This window comes from Falco punctatus, assembly GCF_963210335.1.
Source record: "Falco punctatus genome assembly, chromosome: 11".
Taxonomy (NCBI): Eukaryota; Metazoa; Chordata; class Aves; order Falconiformes; family Falconidae; genus Falco; species Falco punctatus.
This window is the reverse complement of record NC_137591.1, coordinates 31,954,332-31,974,203: the sequence shown is the minus strand read 5'-3', so window position 1 is coordinate 31,974,203 and position 19,872 is coordinate 31,954,332. Positions and strand designations below refer to the sequence as shown.

General features: G+C 41.5%; 1 protein-coding gene across 3 annotated transcripts; it reads right to left on the bottom strand.

The window, feature by feature from the left end:
- Positions 1-19,647, bottom strand: PRG4 (proteoglycan 4; the record flags this gene model as incomplete). Of its 3 annotated transcripts, XM_080406448.1 has the most annotated exons (11): positions 1-137; positions 1,119-1,244; positions 1,447-1,626; positions 2,492-2,648; positions 3,442-3,581; positions 3,903-3,989; positions 5,127-9,017; positions 11,069-11,188; positions 14,017-14,136; positions 16,477-16,599; positions 18,903-19,023. In XM_080406448.1, 11 exons carry the CDS (start codon positions 19,021-19,023, stop codon positions 34-36), a joined length of 5,169 nt encoding a protein of 1,722 aa, XP_080262574.1. In that variant the 3' UTR covers positions 1-33. The 3 variants fall into 3 exon arrangements, with proteins under 3 accessions (XP_080262574.1, XP_080262576.1, XP_080262575.1); XM_080406450.1 differs by lacking the exon at positions 16,477-16,599 and adding an exon at positions 19,580-19,647 and having other exon boundaries at positions 26-1,244; positions 14,017-14,133; positions 18,903-19,001; XM_080406449.1 differs by lacking the exon at positions 16,477-16,599 and having other exon boundaries at positions 26-1,244; positions 14,017-14,133.
- Between the last annotated feature and the right edge of the window lie 225 nt (positions 19,648-19,872).

Here is a 19,872-nt window from a genome sequence, read left to right as displayed (position 1 = left end):
GGCATCTTTTTTCTTAAAATCCTCTGCTGTGCATCACTTGCTAGGACAGTTGTACCAGTCTTTGGATACAGTCTTTCCTGTGAGAGCAGTGACAGGTCTTGCTATTCTTTTGCCAACATCCAAACTGTAATACCGATCTGAAATGAAGATATGTTAGAATTAGATTCCAGAAACTACATTTAGTAGGTGGAAAGAATCTTGAAGTTAAAGCCTTCCTTTTAATTTCACTTAGGCATGAATAACGGATTTTTCATTCCACATACATTTATGGAATTGAGAGGCTGTAACAGTTTGTGTCCTTATTTTTTCTGTGTCCTTCTAGCTAAGTTTTACAGCACTGCTAGTAATTAAATATGTCCCAGAACCAAGGAGTAGGGAGGAATACTCTTACACTGCTAGAACACAGAAATAGCCTTAAGAATTTGGAAATCAAACAAAACGATCCTGCACTGACTACAAAAGCGGAAACACTGGTCTCCAATTATGAATTGGCCTGTGTTAAGGTTCAGAATTAAATCATACTGGCAGAGGCTTATTTTAGTATCCTGTCTTTGGATATGGCTAGTTCTTAGAGCTTTTTTTTTCTGAAGAATCCAGAAAATTCTGAGGAACAGTTTTACATGAGCCTGGCTAGAGGGAAAGGATCTACGTAATGTGGAATCATAAAGAATTTTTTCCTGTGAAGCAAAATGGTTCATGTTCCTCCCCTTTTTGTTTTGTCAGAAACGTAGTTCCATGGAAGCCACTGAAAAAACTATTGTGGTCCAAGGATTTCAGTGTATCATCAATATAATTCTGCATTTAAGTGTCAGGTTTTTTGTCATTTATAAGCCTGAACTCTTTAGAGCAATGTATTCCAACTGGCTAGTTCAGGTCATTGTACCTCATTGCTGCTAGTTGTCCTGTAACCATTGTTTGTTTGGTTTTTTTGATAGAAACATCTCTTCATTACAGGCAACATCTTAATTCTTGGGACTTTTTAGTAATTCTTAAAATTAGTCTTGCAGAACCACAAGGAGTAACCTCACGCTTTAGAAAGCTGAAATACATGGGCTTTTTTTTTTCCCCATCCCCTAGTCTTTTGAGGTATATAGTAACTTGTGTTAGCTTTAACTTACTGTAAGAGAAGGCATAATAATCATAGCCATCTGGCTTATTGTAGTTGGGTACTGATATAGTTGAATGAATAACTTTCGGGAGCCCTCTCCAGTAGGTGGTCATTTTGACTTCCTTATGCAAAATTCCTGCAAGCAAAAGAAAATCTAGGTGTCACAGTTTGGCTGCTGTAAGGTATCATTTGTTTGTATAATCTACAGCAAGCAAGATCTATTGGATTAAAAAACTTTAAAGGTACTACATTTAAAAAACCAATGGAACAGAATGTTGTATTTCAGAAACTACCAAGATTAAAACAGTTGTATAAAAGAAACTTAATAAACAAGTTACCAGTTGGATGTGGGTTGATTCTGACAGTCTGAATAACAGTTGGCATTCTTACTGCACGTTGAAAGCGTCTCCTTATTACAAGTCGTGGGACATAAACTGGGTATCTTATGGTAACCTGGGTTCTTCTTTGACACTTCTTGGCTGGCTCTTGTCTGTACACATACTGTTGCATGTTGCCATCTAAAATAGACATTTAACAAAATTAGTTAAAAAAATCAAAACCCGCAAAAACACCAAACCACCAGCTAGATCAGACAGGAAGAGGTCATTGATACTCATACTACAAGCAGGAAATCAATACCATAATTCTACTACATCTACAACTGTGGCAGCCTTCAGCTTTGTATATTCGTTCCTACATTTTGAGATTAAAAAAAAAGCCTTTGTCTCTAAATCAAACACATTCTTTCTTGTAGATGTTGTGATACCTCCTGCCTATGCTCATTATGGTTATTGTAGTAAGTACAACTCCAGGGGAACTGGTTTTCCTGCCATCATTCCTGTTGATAAAGGAGAAGGTAAGACCATCATTTTAGGCCGCCTGAGAGGAGGAGGGCTGGAGTCCAGAAAAGGATTTGCATTTCATTAACCTCTGCTTTTTAAATTCAGGTAAGAGTTCTCATGTTGGCAGTACATCATTCACCTAAGATAAGGAAATACACTAGTTTAAAATATGAAATGAGAAATCGGGAGGGAGATTTCTGTACATAGTTATGAACTAGTATGATTAAAGCCTTCCCTTCTCTAACTGCTGGAGTAAAATAGTTTTACCACCAGATAAAACTTATTTTAATGTCTACCCACTACAGTGCTGGATTCTGTCCCTCAGTCCTATTTTAAAATGCATTTAAAGATCTGTAAGTACTAACACAATTTTTTAAAGCTTCAGGCTGTTTTTTGACCACTTAGAAATGTAAGTGATGTCAGAGTGTGCTGTTTTTAGAAGAAATATGTCTTTCAGTCAAGAGAAATAGCGTTTTATTCCTGACTAAGGCAATTCAAGCACCTTTTGATCATCTGTGAACAACTGAAGTACAAGACATACCTTTTTTGATAAAATAAACTGATTCTGGTCTGTTGTTGTATCTTGCCACAGGAAGGGTTGCTATTATTTTCCCACTTAGCCCTGCAAATCCATTTGCAAGAGGTTTGGGATAGCCTTTATCCATAACACCGTTAGTGAAACGCCAGTACAGGGGCCCCTAATGATATAAGGAAAAAATGACCTTTAGAGAAAATCCTTTATCTGGAATTGAGCTTCAACACTGACAGAAAAAATAATCTTACCACAATGCTAGTGCTAACTACATTGTAAAACTGACTGGAACCACTCCTACATCCATTAAAAACGGGGAAAAAACCACCAGAACTTCCTAAAATTCCTGCTGTAGTTTTCTAACACCAGCTTTGAGTAGGGATAGAGTTATCTTCGAAATGAACTGCTCATGAGTGGTTACTGAACAAAGTGCTTTGCTTTCTAAATCTTCACAGACAGGAAAAGCTGCCTGAATACCAGACTGAATGATTAATTAGGTTATAACTGTACCATGTCTTTAATGAGGTGTGTGCATTTCACGATCATCTTGTTGCGGGAAGAGAAACATATTAGGGACAAATGCAGGCTGTTTGGGCAAGGGAAAGATATGGTCAGATACCTATGTTTTAAAAGAGTTGTTTTTTTCTGAAGTGTGTCTTGTATAGAAATACAACCTGTCTCTCAGTTCCTCTGTCAATGCTTTCTGTCCTAGTTAAGTACAGGGTGGAAAAGCACTGAATTGAGGTTTTTTTTCCTGACAAGCGCCATCTCACGGCAGACAAGGTGGGGCTGGGGATGAGACCCTTACCTTCACCCAGTTTCAAACCCACCATGCTGGCTGAATACACCGTTTATTCTAGAAAATGAGGGAACACAAGGCTCCTCTTCCACAGCTGTTTTTCAACACCCCCTAGCTGTTTTGAAGCTGATGGGCCCCACCTGCTCCCTGCTCCCTTCACCTTGATGAAGAAGGTCTTGCCATCGCAGTTGCACCTGGAGAAGACGGCGTCGATGGGGCCCGGGATGCCCCAGCCGTCCCTGATGAGGCGGGGGCTGGTAGTTGGTGGGCTCCTGCCGTTCAGCAGCCAGTAGTAGCGGCCTGCGGGCGGGAGGAAGGCGCTGAGGCGCAGGGTGAGGCGCGGGGCGCGGGCGGGAGGAAGGCGGTGAGGCGCGGGGCGCGGGCCGGGAGGCGCAGGGGGGTGCGCGGGCGGGAGGCGCCCCTTTCCGCCCTCAGGTACGCGGCTGCGGGGGGCGAGGCGGCCGCTGCCCCGGCTGCACCCCTGAGGCGCGGGCGGGCCGGGCGAGGGGTGCGGGCCTGGCGCGTCGCTCTGTGAGGGCCTGGGAGCTCTGAAACGGCTCCGGGGGTTGGGGCTGGGCGGGGGCAGGTGTGGGCGGTGGAGGCCGGGGCCGGCCGACCTACCTCGGAAGACAGCCAGGGTGCCGTTCGGCAGGGCCACCATGCCGTCTGCCGGCTTCCCGCTGCACAGGTCCTTCTCGTCCTTCATCGCTGTGAAACACAGTGGCTGGGGTTTGTAAAACATTTAACAAAAATGGCATTCCCTCCCCAGCCCACCCCAGCAGCCCTGCGGCGGCTGGAAGTGGTGGCTGGTGTCGGCTATGTTCAGGCTCTCTGGTCCAGGCATCTGACTGGCACTTGTCATGCAAAGGGCTTAATTATTCGTTTGAGATACGTTCCTGGAAAGCTTGGCTCTCCTCTTTTGGTCCCAGGAGTGCAAGACCAGCTGTTTACATGACCAGGTATACATATCTTTGCTTAGGCTTACCTAAGTACCTATAATTCAGAAAAAGACCTATAAATGCATCAGATGCTATGTCCCCCGTTTAATTTCTTTGTGCTCCAGGATGTTGGCTTGATGTTTCTCCAAGCTGCTCTAGTTGGTTCCCTTCCCCCTACTTGCTTATTTAAAAAGCATTTACGTTTAGTTTCAGTTAAATATAAAGGAAGGATGAACCTGTTCTGGACAAAAATTCAAGTATTTTTTATCTAAAATACTTTTTTTTCCTCTCTGAAATACCTGTCAATATGATTGAAAAAAATGCCCAAGAACATGCAGGCTATATCCGATTAAAATAAATAGTGAGGACATGAAAAATGTTGTGGCAAAAAGCACAGAGGAAAGAGAATACAAAGAAGAGACTCCATGTCTGTCCTATGTGACGTTTTTTGCATCTGACTGCAAAATGCCAGGGTTGGTACCTTGAGTAACAGTAGATACTCACCCTGACTCCCTAGCAATGTTTTCATGGGACTTAGAAATTTACCTTCTTTCTCCTTTACTTTCTTTTTTCTTTCTTTTTTTTTTTTTTTTTTGTTCTGTTTGCATCTTCTGCAGTTCTTACAGCAAACATTTTTCAGCAGGACCAGTTACTGAAAACAATTACTGAAACATGATCATGCAGTAAACTATATGGAGAATGTAATAAATAATACAATTGAAAACTGAGGTACCCATATGCAGGATGCTGGTAGCAGTAGCACTGTGGTTATGGTTGACCACTGGAACATGAGTGCCATGTTCTTGTGGCACTGGATAGAATGATCTGGCATGTCCTTTACTCACGTGTTCTGTTGTGCGCTCTGGTGGAGTAACTGGTGCCTTTGTACCTACTGGAATGCAATTACCTTGTGTTTCTCCAGGTAAAACTGGCAAGTCTGCAGTCTGGATCAAAGGCTTGTTTATCTCGGGTTCTTCTTTTACTGGCAGAGTTTCAGGGTCGGCTGGATGAGGCTCATCTCTTGTGTCGGTAACCTCCTGGAAATGTATAGTTGGCTTGGATGTCCCTTTAGAAACAATAAACATTTCTTCTATTGTGTCTTTTTTATCTCTTGTAGGGGTCTCTCTGGTAGCTTTGTCAATACCAGGGTCCTTTTCAGTGGCATCTGCCATTTCTTTGTCAGGTGTGACGCTAGTTTCTTTGACAGTTGTTACCTCTTTTCTACCAGCTGTTGTTGTCTCTACAACAACACAAATACTACTTGTGCTCTCTTTAGCTGCTGCTGTTACAGTCGGCTTAGTTTCCATAGTTGTATCTCTTTTATTTGTTGTTACAGTCTCCCTGGGTTTAGGGGTTGAATCTGTTTTGGCAGCTGTTGTCAACATAGTGGGCTTGGTCAAGGGTGTCGTAGCTGCTGTTACAGTCGCTGTTCCCGCAGGGCTTTCTTCTTGTTTAGCTGTTAAAGTCTCTTTTTGTGTGGGAGCTGGGGTTGCTTCTTTTTCTGCAGCTGTTGTTGCAGTCTTTTTGTCCACAGTAGTTGCTTCCGATTCAGCTGCTGTAGTGACAGCTTGCTTGGCTGTAGGAGTTGTATTTGGAATATCATCCTTACCTTTAGGAGAGTCATCCGGCTTAGCTGTTATCACCGTAGTCACAGTAGTTGTGTCTTTGGTACTTGTTAAGATGTCTTTAAGCAGAGTAGTTTTGTCATTCTTGAGTGTTGTTATCTCTTTGTTTGCAGTGGTGGTTTCTGTTTTAGTTGTTGTCTCTTTGGTTATAGGAGTCGTAACAGGTTTAGCTGTTGTTTTCTCTTTTTTGTCAGTTATCACTACAAACTCAGTAGTCTTAGCTGGAGTCACTGCTACCCTTTGTAGGGCTGTGGTTGTGACTTTTGCAGTTGTGCTGGTTGCTAGTGTGGGTGCAGGACCTGTAGTTTTCTTCTCTGTTGTTGTTTCTGAAACCACTGGGTCTACTTCAGTTATGGGTGTTGCTTTCCTAGTTGTCATGACTGTCTCGCTGCTTTGCGAGGTTGTGTCTTTTTTAGCAGATATTGCTAATCCGGGGACAGTTTTGGGTATGGCAGTGGTGTCAGGCTCAGTGGCTGCAGGGGTAGTCCCCTTGACCTTAGGGGTGGTGGGAGAGGCTGCCTTGGTCGTCGGTGCCTCTGGGGTTGTCTCTTTAGGTTTGGGGGTGGTGGGAGAGGCTGCCTTGGTCGTCGGTGCCTCTGGGGTTGTCTCTTTAGGTTTGGGGGTGGTGGGAGAGGCTGCCTTGGTCGTCGGTGCCTCTGGGGTTGTCTCTTTAGGTTTGGGGGTGGTGGGAGAGGCTGCCTTGGTCGTCGGTGCCTCTGGGGTTGTCTCTTTAGGTTTGGGGGTGGTGGGAGAGGCTGCCTTGGTCGTCGGTGCATCTGGGGTTGTCTCTTTAGGTTTGGGGGTGGTGGGAGAGGCTGCCTTGGTCGTCGGTGCCTCTGAGGTGGTGTCTTCAGGTTTTGGGGTGGTGGGAGAGTCAGCCTCAGTTATTGCTGCCTCTGTGGCCTCTGGCGTTGTTTCTTCAGGTTTGGGGGTGGTGGGAGAGTCAGCCTTGGTTGTTGGTGCCTCTGTGGCCTCTGGGGTTGTTTCTTCAGGTTTGGGTGTTGTGGGAGAGGCTGCCTTGGTCGTCGGTGCCTCTGAGGTGGTGTCTTCAGGTTTTGGGGTGGTGGGAGAGTCAGCCTCGGTTATTGCTGCCTCTGTGGCCTCTGGGGTTGTTTCTTCAGGTTTGGGGGTGGTGGGAGAGTCAGCCTTGGTCGTCGGTGCCTCTGGGGTTGTCTCTTTAGGTTTGGGGGTGGTGGGAGAGGCTGCCTTGGTCGTCGGTGCCTCTGAGGTGGTGTCTTCAGGTTTGGGGGTGGTGGGAGAGTCAGCCTCGGTTGTTGGTGCCTCTGTGGCCTCTGGGGTTGTTTCTTCAGGTTTAGGGGTGGTGGGAGAGTCAGCCTTGGTCGTCGGTGCCTCTGTGGCCTCTGGGGTTGTGTCTTCAGGTTTGGGGGTGGTGGGAGAGTCAGCCTCGGTTGTTGGTGCTTCTGTGGCCTCTGGAGTTGTGTCTTCAGGTTTGGGTGTTGTGGGAGAGTCAGCCTCGGTTGTCGGTGCCTCTGTGGCCTCTGGGGTTGTCTCTTCAGGTTTGGGTGTTGTGGGAGAGTCAGCCTCAGTTGTTGGTGCCTCTGTGGCCTCTGGGGTTGTGTCTTCAGGTTTGGGGGTGATGGGAGAGTCAGCCTCGGTTGTTGGTGCCTCTGTGGCCTCTGGGGTTGTTTCTTCAGGTTTGGGTGTTGTGGGAGAGTCAGCCTCGGTTGTTGGTGCCTCTGTGGCCTCTGGGGTTGTTTCTTCAGGTTTGGGTGTTGTGGGAGAGTCAGCCTCGGTTGTTGGTGCCTCTGTGGCCTCTGGGGTTGTGTCTTCAGGTTTGGGGGTGGTGAGAGAGTCAGCCTCGGTTGTTGGTGCCTCTGTGGCCTCTGGGGTTGTTTCTTCAGGTTTGGGTGTTGTGGGAGAGTCAGCCTCGGTTGTTGGTGCCTCTGTGGCCTCTGGGGTTGTGTCTTCAGGTTTGGGGGTGGTGAGAGAGTCAGCCTCGGTTGTTGGTGCCTCTGTGGCCTCTGGGGTTGTTTCTTCAGGTTTGGGTGTTGTGGGAGAGTCAGCCTCGGTTGTTGGTGCCTCTGTGGCCTCTGGGGTTGTGTCTTCAGGTTTGGGGGTGGTGGGAGAGTCAGCCTCAGTTGTTGGTGCCTCTGTGGCCTCTGGGGTTGTGTCTTCAGGTTTGGGTGTTGTGGGAGATTCTGCCTTGGTTGTTGGTGCCTCTGTGGCCTCTGGGGTTGTGTCTTCAGGTTTGGGTGTTGTGGGAGAGTCCGCCTTGGTCGTCGGTGCCTCTGTGGCCTCTGGGGTTGTCTCTTCAGGTTTGGGGGTGGTGGGAGAATCAGCCTCAGTTGGTGGTGCCTCTGTGGCCTCTGGGGTTGTCTCTTCTGCACTGGGAGGGGTGGGAGAGTCCAGTTCAGTCATTGGTTCCTCTGTGTCGTCAGGAGTCATGTCTTCAACCTTAGCGGTGGTGGGAGAGTCAGCCTTTGTTGTTGGAGCCTCTGTGGCCTCTGTGGTTGTGTCTTCAGGTTTGGGTGTTGTGGGAGAGTCAGCCTTGGTTGTTGGTGCCTCTGGGGCTGTTTCTTCAGGTTTGGGTGTTGTGGGAGAGTCAGCCTTGGTTGTTGGTGCCTCTGGGGTTGTTTCTTCAGGTTTGGGTGTTGTGGGAGAGTCCGCCTTGGTCGTCGGTGCCTCTGTGGCCTCTGGAGTTTTGTCTTCAGGTTTGGGGGTGGTGGGAGTGTCAGCCTTGGTTGTTGGTGCTTCTGTGGCCTCTGGAGTTGTGTCTTCAGGTTTGGGTGTTGTGGGAGAGTCAGCCTTGGTTGTTGGTGCCTCTGTGGCCTCTGGGGTTGTGTCTTCAGGTTTGGGGGTGGTGGGAGAGTCAGCCTTGGATGTTGGTGCCTCTGTGGCCTCTGGGGTTGTGTCTTCAGCTTTAGGTGTGGTGGGAGATTCTGCCTTGGTTGTTGGTGCCTCTGACGTGGTGTCTTCAGGTTTGGGTGTTGTGGGAGTGTCAGCCTTGGTTGTTGGTGCCACTGTTGTTTCAGGGGTGTCTTTCTGAGCTGTTGTAGTCTCTTTTGTAGTTGTCGCTTTTGTGGTAGTACTTGTAGTAGATGGTAAGCTGGTTTTTGGAGCAGATGTAGTTGATTTGATTGTTGTGGCTGTTTCAGGGTGTTTTGTAGTTGGAGCAGGACTTGTCACTTTGTTTCCCAGTCCACTGTCAGTATCTATGAGAACACAAATATATTAAGACACTGGCATTGCAGTTCATGCACCTATTGTATATTAATTTATTATACTGATCAGGAATAGTTGCTTATATATTGAATAGCTGTAGTTGTTTTTCTGGTCTTTGCTCTTTAAGCTTTCTGTGTAAAATTGCATTCAATTAGCTTTAAAGTGGTGTAAACATTTAATGAAAATGGAAAAAGGAAAAGGATATGTGGAAGCTTAAGTTAAGTGGATAAATTCCAGTTTATGGGCTTAGGTAACTGTCAGAAGATAAATAATTTAGAAGTGCAAAACTAAGGTGGCCTGGGTTAAATATGAATTCCTTTTGTCTGCATGGGACTTTGCAGCAGGTAAGTTTTAAACGATCCTTTTGGCTAACCTGTCACAACTCCAAGTGCAGCGTGACAGAGTTTAGTTCGGTGTTTGTAGGTGAGACCACTGGGTATTTCCATCCTTTTTCATAAAAGAGGAAGCATGCTATAAAATACATTTTTCTAATTAGACATTTCCCTTCTCAGTCTGTTCTTTTGATTTATTCCTCTGATGTTAAATATAACATATTTATAATATGCTTATTATATAATATATATTATGTATAACATTCCTCTGATGTTAAATATACATATTTATAATGTTTATAATGTATTTTTTATATAGATATAAATAATATAATATATTTAAATATAACTCATCCACCTATGACTTGGACTTGGAGGAGAGAGGGAGGAAAATAAACTTTCTGAGTGCAGACACCTGACTGCATCTCCTGCTGTATCTTTATATCTTGTATGGTTTTCGTCTTTGTGACTTACAGCTTTAAGACTCTCCTTACTTGTATATATAGCTACGTTGAGTTAAATTGTTAATATAGCTATATTCAGCAAAAACACCCCAGTAAATGCTTCTGCATTTTAATCTTTCCCTAAGCATTATCTGAAGTTTTGCTGTTTAGTTCTGTTTTTTGCATGGGTTTTGTGCTGTGTTTGATTCTTTTTTTTCTTTTTCTATGATTCCTGCTGTGGTGCTGTCTACCATTGCAACTGAATTTGGCATTTGTTTCCTGAAAATATAAAAAAAAAAGTGCAGCATCTTGTGGTTTGTGGCCAAGTTGTTCAACTTTTGAACAAATCTAAAAATATAAAAAAATTTGAGCTGTTGCTGATGGTCATGGCCTGGTGACTGTTAGCAGCAGCACTGATGCACTCACACTTCAGTGTGAGAAATAATCCATATGTAAATGTGTTGTAGAAACAGTGTAGTATGAGCAGAGCGTTACTGAACAGGTTTTCCTCCCACCCAGTGTGTCTGAAATACTATAAGCCAAGTGAGGTCTTGTTAATGATTATTTGAATTTCCTTAATTTTGTTACATTTAACCCACTATACTGATGGGGTTTTTTTGTAACAAGAAGTTGCCGTAGCAGAAAGGTAAGTACTCAAATTTAAAATTAGGAAATTTAAAAAAAAACGTTAAAATACTGGCCATGATTGATTTCCAGTCTCATTTCATTCTTGTTACTTCAGGTTTCAAGTTCAAACTGATCTCCTGAGTTATCATTTAAAATGCTGCAACAGACTATCAAAGAACACAGGAAAGCAACATGTTTTCCATTGAGAAAAAATAAATTATGTGTTTTCTGAAGCTGCGTGAGGCCTGGCTTGATTAAAGATAGAGAAACCTGCTAGGAGATTTTCCTCTCTTCGTCCTGCCAATTCATCACTGTTCCAAAATACAACACCCTTCCTGTTCCAGCCATGGACTTTGTCCAAAACTGACAATGGTGTGTGACATATTTTTGTAAGATGTGTGTGAAAATCCAATAGAGACACAGGAGACATCACCACACTCCAACATCTGTGCTAAGTGAACTCTCCAAAGTCACTATCCTGAGGTCTAGGTGAGGTAATTAGTTTATAAACTGAGTGGTTCCAAGCTTGGTAACTGTCTGGTAATGTCTCGCATTGGATTTCTATTTCCAGAGCAGGAAAATGGTCTTTAATTTTCCTTCAGGTAACACCCATCCTGTTTCACTCGTATACTTTCCTACCTTCCATAACTTCATGGGTCTGTGTTACTTCCTCTGGCTTCTTTTCCTCATTTTTGGATGACCTTTTAGATGTTGGTTTGTTTGGTGGTGGAGTCTTCGGTGATGGCTTTTGTGTGTGTGCTGAAAGAAAAAGATCTATTAATGGGAGCATTTTTCTTTTTAGGTGCTTGCTGTCAACTGTAAGAAAGTGATTACAAAATTTCAGTGACTGTCTTCCATATAAAGGTAAGTTTCTTCCTATCTATAGGAATTCTTATAGTATTATGCAGGGGAAAAAGAACAAAAATACCTTTTGGGATCCCTAAGTGTTTCATCACAGACAAGTGAAATGTTTTTCCCAGAAGTCTGAGGTGAGGCATTCTTTGCTAACAGCAACTTTGAGATGGGGAAAAAGATGAATTCTGAGTGGTGTTCTATGTTGATGACTTGGGACTAACTCACTATAGTGGATCTCTGAGAGCTATTGTATTAGCCAAGCATTTGCTTTGATAATCTCCTGAAGATATAGTTATGTTGTAGCTCCTCAAACATGATAATTCTACATAAGTGATCATTTTGGAGAGACATCTTAAAGGCAATAATTTCCTTGGAGGAGACAGGAGCTACAAAGCAGCCATGGACCAAAAAAACAATGCAAAGTTTAAGTATTAAGCTAACTTGTAATAGCCTGAGTTTTAGAAGAAACTGCAGGGTCGTGTTCAGATTTTCCAGCTCTAAAGATTGCATGGGATTTCACTTGTATACAGTAAGAGCCAGATGATATTTTTTAAATAATTTTTTAAATCATTGTTGAGTCAAACTGTACAATTGGAAGCAAGACCCTCTCTTCCCCCTAGTGTAGCCTTGTAGAAGGATCTTGTTAGTTGTGAAAAAAATGTGATGGAGCTCAGGGAACCTGCAGAGCTTTTTTTGATACAATTAAAGGAGCTGGTAACTGCCATAGATATGTATAATCAGCTTTTTACAAAAGGAGCAGTATTTTTGTCTCACAAGTTGACAACTGGGGTATCAAAAGAATTACTTTCATAGCAAGATAGTACTCAAAGCAAGTAAGGTTGGGTGTTGGACTATGACCTGAAGGTTTTACTGAGAAAGGGAGAAATTGTAATTGTTGAATAAAATAACTTTGGGAGCTGAATTCACTTTCAGAGGAGTCAGTAGTCAGAGAAAAATGGTTTGATTAGTCCTTAACTTCATGTGACTTTGTATTAAGGGGATAGAGGGCTTCTGGAGGATAGGCAAGATGAAAATGTTCTCTAGATATACATTGTAAACTTAGCCTCACTGTACAGAATGAAGTGTTCAGAAGATGCAGAAACTGCAAAATTATTCCAAGAGGTTTAACAGGTTTCTCAGTTACGCATAGCAAAAATACTAAACTTCTGAGTACAGTGGTAGGCTGGGTTTGCTTTGTTTTGTTTTTTTTTTTTGTTGTTGTTGTTGCTGGGTTTTGGTTGGGTTTTTCCCAAAAATTAATGGCAAAGTTAAGTAACTAAAATACTAGAAGAAACCCTCTAAGATTAGGAGCAGTTGGTTAACTTTTCATTATATTTGAACTGAAGAACAAGTGAAAAAGCTAACTGTCTTTTGTGAATGTTCTTGCCTGTTAAACTCAGCAGAAAGAGGGTGTCAAGCGACCTCAAAGGCAGCAAATTCACCTCAAGACACTTCTAAGACCTTTGCTGTCCTCTAGACAGCCCAAAAATGCTGAATACAGAGTCTACTTCAGTATAAATTACTGTGCAACTGAGTGGCAAACCCAGGCTGTTAAACCAGCACCTGGGGACTGGGGGTGGCTGGTGAAGTGAACCAAATGATAATCTGTAACACTGCTTGTTTGTTAAACTGCACGCTTTGGAAACTGGCTGCCTTGGAGGTTGCCTGGTCTGTGAATGCAGCAACCTGGTGCCAAGCCATGTTTGCCAAGTGTGTTCACAGAAATTAATTTAGGTCTATAAGTAGCAGAAATGTTAAGGACGTGATGAAATTAAACATATTCTGCTGGTGTTTTCTATACTAAATTCAATTGCTAGTGTCATTAAAGCTACATGAACTTGGAACTGCACCTCCAGATCTGGGCCTTTGTGCTCAACTAACAAAACCCCATCAGGTTCTGCAGTGAGGGACAGAATAAAGAAAAGTGACTGTGGTCAGTGTACTTCCCTGAACTGAATTTGCAACCTAAAGGTTAAATATGTATTTTTTTACATTCCTCTTGCTGCAGTGTGAATGTGCAGCCACTTCTGACCAGGCAGATCCTGCAGTTCTTCTCTCTTGCCCCAGAGAATGACCAGAGTGTAGGGCTGCACTTTCCATTTTGGATTCAAGTTGAGGAGGATGTAGGATGTATCTCTATATGCTGCCAGTGACTGCAGTGACCCAAAGCAAGTTGCCTGGAGGTTCAAGTAGTATTATTCCAATGCAGTCGAGCAGGTATTCTTAACTTTTGGATGGGTGGGGAATTTAAGGGAGTTGGACCTTCCTTCACTACTACATTTTTTTTGTAAGAGGAATTAGGCTTTTACTACAACGTGTTATTCATTCCCCCCAGCTGTCATCTTGAATTGATGTTCGTTAAGTACCATGAGTGGAAGTGCACATGGCAAAACCTGGCCTTACATGTATTATTCTGAGTGACAGTTCTGATAGTAAATTAGAATGTGGCTAGTGCCAAAAGAGGCTAATGCAAAAAACCACTTTACCCTCAGAATTTGTAGCTTGGTGGTGCCTTCCAGTATATCTACCTTTATGCATCAACAGAATGTTCATGCTTCAGAAAATGGTGAATTTATTTTTGAAACTAGATTTTGTTATTTTTGTTTTGGTTTTTGTCTGCTAGCTAACTTCTTGTGTCCTAAGAAGCCTGCACAGTTAATGTTCTATGATAATGCAAACCATCTTTGTTTAAATATATCTGGGAAAAGTATAGTAACAAAGAAATTTCTTACCCTCTTTACAGTGTTTCACGTAGTCTGGGCAACATTTGCCATATCTTTCACAGTCTGCATCACAGTCACACTCTCTTCCTCTTTCAAAGGCTTCAAAGCAACGTCCTTTGCAGGAGACTGCTTGCATAAGGCAGAACAAGAGAGTTAGTATTTTTGGCTAGCTCAGATTTAATGCTGGGACCTTTCTACAGTGAAGTAATTTGCTTAAGCTGATATAAAGAACAGCTTCATAAAATCAGGTGGATATTCTGGTCTGATCCAGAACTTGTTTGTGTAATTGTGGGTTTTGGATCAGGCCGTACAACCAGAACTGCACTTTGCCATTGAGTATATTGAGACCATTTAGGATTTATAGTGGAATAAAATATGACCTCAGCATTCACTTTAGCTAGGTCTCATCATAGAAGGTTTCGATTTCCCTAATCAAATAGCAGTTACATCAAGAATGGTATTTAAAATCTGGGTTGGGTTTTCAAAAAGTTTTTCATCAGGGTACCACTTTGCATCAAGAATTATGTGTCTAGCAAAGCATTTCTGAAAACTAATTTGCCTAAGTAGGTCATGACCAAGTGTACATGGTGTCTCTGGGCAAATACTGCAACTTAATAGTGCGAGTGAGTTAATGAAGTTACACAGAGTGACCATTTTAAAAATATTATCCTAGTCTATTAATACAGTTCTAAAATTATTAGTACTAAAGGAGTATTTGCCATGTTTGACGTGATTAATAACCACATGCTTTTAATAGTTCATTATTAGCTAATTTCTGGTACCGTCAGTCACTGCAGTACTGCTGTTTCATATCAAATAATGACCAAATTGTTTTGGAAAGTGTGTGCACAGCTATTACAGACTGCAGAAAAGCATACTTGCTGTATTTTTAAAGGACAAAATTTGACCCTAAAAAATTACATCACATTACAATGTAGTATTTATTAACAATCAGTAGTACCTTTAATAGGTACTTAGTTAACTGCTAAATTGAGGTGATTATGTTAGACCTGAAGTGGATATTTTTGAGGATATTCAACATCTCACAGAACTGAGCCAACAATTAGCTATCACTTGGTATTTCCAGATTTTACCATATGATCTGTTATTCTTGTCCTGTATCTTTTCTGTACATAAGTCTCTACTGAAGTCATGGTCTTTGTGGCATGCAGGGCATAAAGTCGTATTTTACAATTAAATCACTGACTAGCAAAATTAAGATTACTTTGTCGGCAGATTCTGAACATCTTTTGACCACTATAGATGTGGAGTGAGTCTGTTGATGCCAGTGGATTCATCCCACATGCACAGGTGAGAATTGTTTTTATTATATGATGTTAGGGCAGTTTTTATTCATAAATGATGTCTGGCATTTCTCTAATTTAGTCAGTATCAATCACACACTAACTGAGCAACAGCCCTTAGACTGCATCCTTTAAGGATGGTGCCTACCATCCTTGCCTGAATTCAGTGATTTAGGGCAGAACAGGGAAGACATCTTTAAACATTTTACTAAATATTACGTTCATGCCAGAGTAACGTCAGTATCTAGCCCACAATAAATAAATAAATAGCCTATATAATTAAAATATCTCAGTATGTACTTTCAGTTATGAAAAATGCTCATGTCCTCTCACAAATCAAACTTAGGATGGGGAAGGCTGCAGTGCGAGTGTTTCCAGTGTGTGTGTCAGAGCAGCGGAATTCACGTTTTAGGGTGTGCTGCATCTGCATTTTTAACAGCACGCAGCCTGTGTTGCTCAATCTAGGTCTTATACCTTTAATCTTACTAGGACTACAGTGTAGTGTAACAAACTGCTGTTACTTAAATTGCTGATATTTTTGACATTTCCAATTCGTAAGAAAATATTTTTTAACTCTCAGTAAAACAGTTTGAAACACCTGTATTTATTTACACTATACAGTTTTGCAGATAAAATAAATACTCATCTGACAGTCTTTTCCACCAGACTCAACATGGTTCTGATCCAGAGTCAACTCCTGTCCATGGAAGGACACCCTCTGACTTTGGATTAGACTCTACAGCCTCCACGCTTCTTAAATTTTAGTTCAAATATCCCATCATTTCTTCCTGGAACGTCCTGACTTGGTGTATACCAATTTTTTGTATAAGAGACAAACAGATGTAGTACAAATGCACTAAGGAGAAGAAAACAAGCAGCAGGTAAACTGTTTCCCCTCTCTTGCCTAGCTCTGCTCTTCTGAAAAGCATAACCCTTTTCTCTGCAATAACCTGTGGATGCACAATTTTCTTTGAATGGGTTGCAAGAGGTTATCACTGAGTTTTTGAGGAGGAGAGAAAAAACACACATGAGAGGAGAACAAGGACACAGTGAACTAAAAGAGACATTTAGGCATTCAGAGAAGAGACACTGGTGTGGTGGGGAAGTTGGAGCAAACAGGAGGGGAAGCCTTGCCAATAGAAACTGGCTATGTTTGGGAACTTACCAACCGTGCAGACTTTCTTGAAGTCAGGGCAGCATTCCATGTAGTGTTGACAGCTAAAATCACACTGGCAGTCATGATCTCTAGAATACCCTTCCCCACATCTCCCTGTACAGCTGGATAAATCTAAAATCACACAACACTGGTGTAAACGTTGCCAAACCAGAATGATACGTAAGGAAATGCTGAATGGCAAAGCAGTAACATTTATCTTTTTTTCTACAGAATGCCATTTCTTCAGTCAGTGTTGCAGAAACTGTGGGCTTGGTTCAACCCCTCCTGAAGGCCTGTGGATCAGAGATTGGCTCTGAGCCAGCTTGAGGACCAACAGCACCGCATGTTCAGGTTAGAGGGGTGTTCTGCTGAGGCTAACTTATCCTGTTCTTCCTGGAGATTAATGAATCCCTGAGAACTGGTTTAGTAGTATGACTGCAGCAGTTCTGGCATCCAGACTAGCCTGTGCAGATTTATCTTGGGCAGTGTATCAGCCAGTGCTGTGTTGCTGTGCAGACTAATTCTCCATCTTGATTAACCCTACATATGGTTATAGACATGCATCTGCACAACTGTACCTGACAGGCCCATTAATTAAGTTTGTTTGGTTTTTACTTTTGGTAACATTCCTCATAATAGCCAAATATAATCAGTTTAGCTTGGAAACTGATGAGCACTGGCATAATAAATACAGGTCCCCAGAGGCATTTTTATTGGAAGTTTTCAAAATGTGTGCCCTCTACATTAATTTTTTTCCCTGAGGACAGAGAGGATTTTGTTATCAACTGTGAGGTTAGGAACACTTGGGATCTAGTCCTGCAAATTTCTATACTTTTTCCTTGTTAATCAGGAGATTATTTATTAGCAGAGTAACATAAAAGCTCATCCCACAATGGCTTTACTGCTAGTCTGCTGTAGTGTTGGAAAATGCTAGATAATAATACATGGTGCAGATTACAGCTGGTAAGCAAGACATCAGGAGATCTGCTTTCAAACTTTAACCATTCAAGCTCACCAAGGGTTTTTTACCTTGTACTGCCAGTTCACCCTGCAACAACTTCCCTTTCTATGTGAAATCTCTACTAATGTAGCATGCTAACAGCTTCTTCTGGAAATGAAACATACAGGACCACAAGCGAAGCGCCCCTAAATACAAACAAAGAAGCTGAACAATCAGCAAGCTAAAACAGAGTTAAGGTAATCAGCTGAAACATTGAGGAACAACAAGAAAATAACAAGAAGTAACATGTAACACAACACAACACTGAAGACAATTTCTAACAGCACACACGGAGTGTGTGTATGTATGAAGGAAGACCATGGGACAACAAATAATTACATAGATTGTGATTTTCAGGAGTTACGTATAATGTTTGTTACCACTTCATTACAATTATATAATGAAGCAGGACTAGAGAATAAACAGAGAAGTTAATGGGCTTTTAATATGGGAACTGAAAAAATAAGTTAGACATCTTCCTTTATGAATATGTGCCCAATATTGCACCCTTCTTCCCTTATGGGGAGAAAATAAATCCAAAAAGTAACACCCTTTCATTCATTTCTTTGTAAGCTATGAAGTTACTCGTGAGGAAAATGCCTAGATGGTTCTAGTTGCTGTTGCCAAGGGTCTTAATTTTTGCTGAAAATAGTGGGAAGGCTCCCATCAACTATAGAGGGTGCGGTATCAGGCTGGTCTGTCCTGTAGGTCAAATCTGACACCTGCTGTGACCTGATGAGCTGCTCGGATAGACAAATGTTACATCTTCTACTATCAGGTAGTAATAAATAATTTTCTACCAGCAAGTATTAAACAATGTTAGCACTGTAACTTGATAACTGCTTAAGAACTATGACACCACAGGACTTGCCAGGCTGCAGGTTCTTCTGTTTTTTCATGACAGTGCTACTTTACTTACAAACAAATTACAAAGATCTGAGAGTAAATAAAAATATGTACTATTAGACAAATAATTGTGAGAGTTTGCCTCTGTGGTAGTAATAACAGTGTATTTAATGGAAAAGCACTTAGCATGGTATAGACATTCCTTTCCCTGAGCCTATTGTATTTAAATATTTCTAACCAAATTATGTGGATATTGTAATTTTAGATTCTTCCTTGAATCATATTGCAAATCACTTAGGCTAAATATGTCAGTTTGAGGGCAACAGGATCTCTGTAATAAGTCTACAGAAAAAGAGGTACGTTCATACTCATTTCACATTATATTCATATTTATATGTTATTCCTCAAAAAAAAGGACTATGCTATACCAAAATATAATTATGAAAATATTCAGTGATTATAAAACTGAATTGCAATGCCCATCTGAATAAATATAAAATTCTAGAACTTATTTTTTTTATAAAGATGCATTCCTAGTATTTATCAGATATCCTAGACACCCTCCCTTTAACTTTGTATGTTACAGTACCTTGGGAAGATACTTCTTGAATCAAGGACAGTGAAAGGATAACCAGGGATATGCAAAGTATGTTCCATATGATCATTACTTTCAGGTACGACATCGTCCCTAAAAAGAAGTAATCTGACATCACTATATGCAATTCAGTTAATCATTCATAGGTTTAAAAATTGCAGTGCCTATCTTTATACATAATACTGGTTTAGTAAAAACATAAAATCAATACTAAAATTATTCAAGGACAAATTTCTAATTTAGAATTACTCCATAAATTCTCTCTTGGTTATTAGTCAATTGGGTGTTTAAATTTTTCAGTAAGACTAGGAAAATTCATTATTAACAAACAGTGGAAGTAATTTTTTGTAGAATTCTATTACATGAAAACTATCGTCACAGTCTTCTCTCTTTAAAATGGATACACTTAAGTACAACAGTTTCTAAGGTTATAATACTGATAAATATAAGCATAAAGTAAAAACAAAACTGTCAGAATGTTAGTTATTAAGCAGCATAATTTTATAAGCCATAATCTGTCATTGAAATATTAATGTTTAAGTATGTCAAATGGAAATTTAGATAAAAGTAAATCTTCTTTCAAAAGGAAAACTTGTCCCGTTCATCATTTTCCTTCTGAAGAAGAGGACTTCGATCAAAATGCTTTGAGTAGAGATAGGTGTGACACTTACCTAACAAAGAATATGTCTGCTCTCAGTGATGTTTCACATGCTTTATATATTGCTTTGTAACTGTGCTGGGGTTAACTAATTAGACAGCTTGTTAAACAACACTGCCAATGACAGCTTATGACAGCAAACTTTCCACATGAGTTGGAAGAGGTCCCAGATGACTAGACTAGCGCAACATCTGGAAAATACTCCCATTAAGAAAAATGATTACAGAAAAAACTAAATAGGGACTTACTAGTCAAAACACATTTTGATTACCGAGTGAAATGAACAAATTGTCCTGAATGCATCTG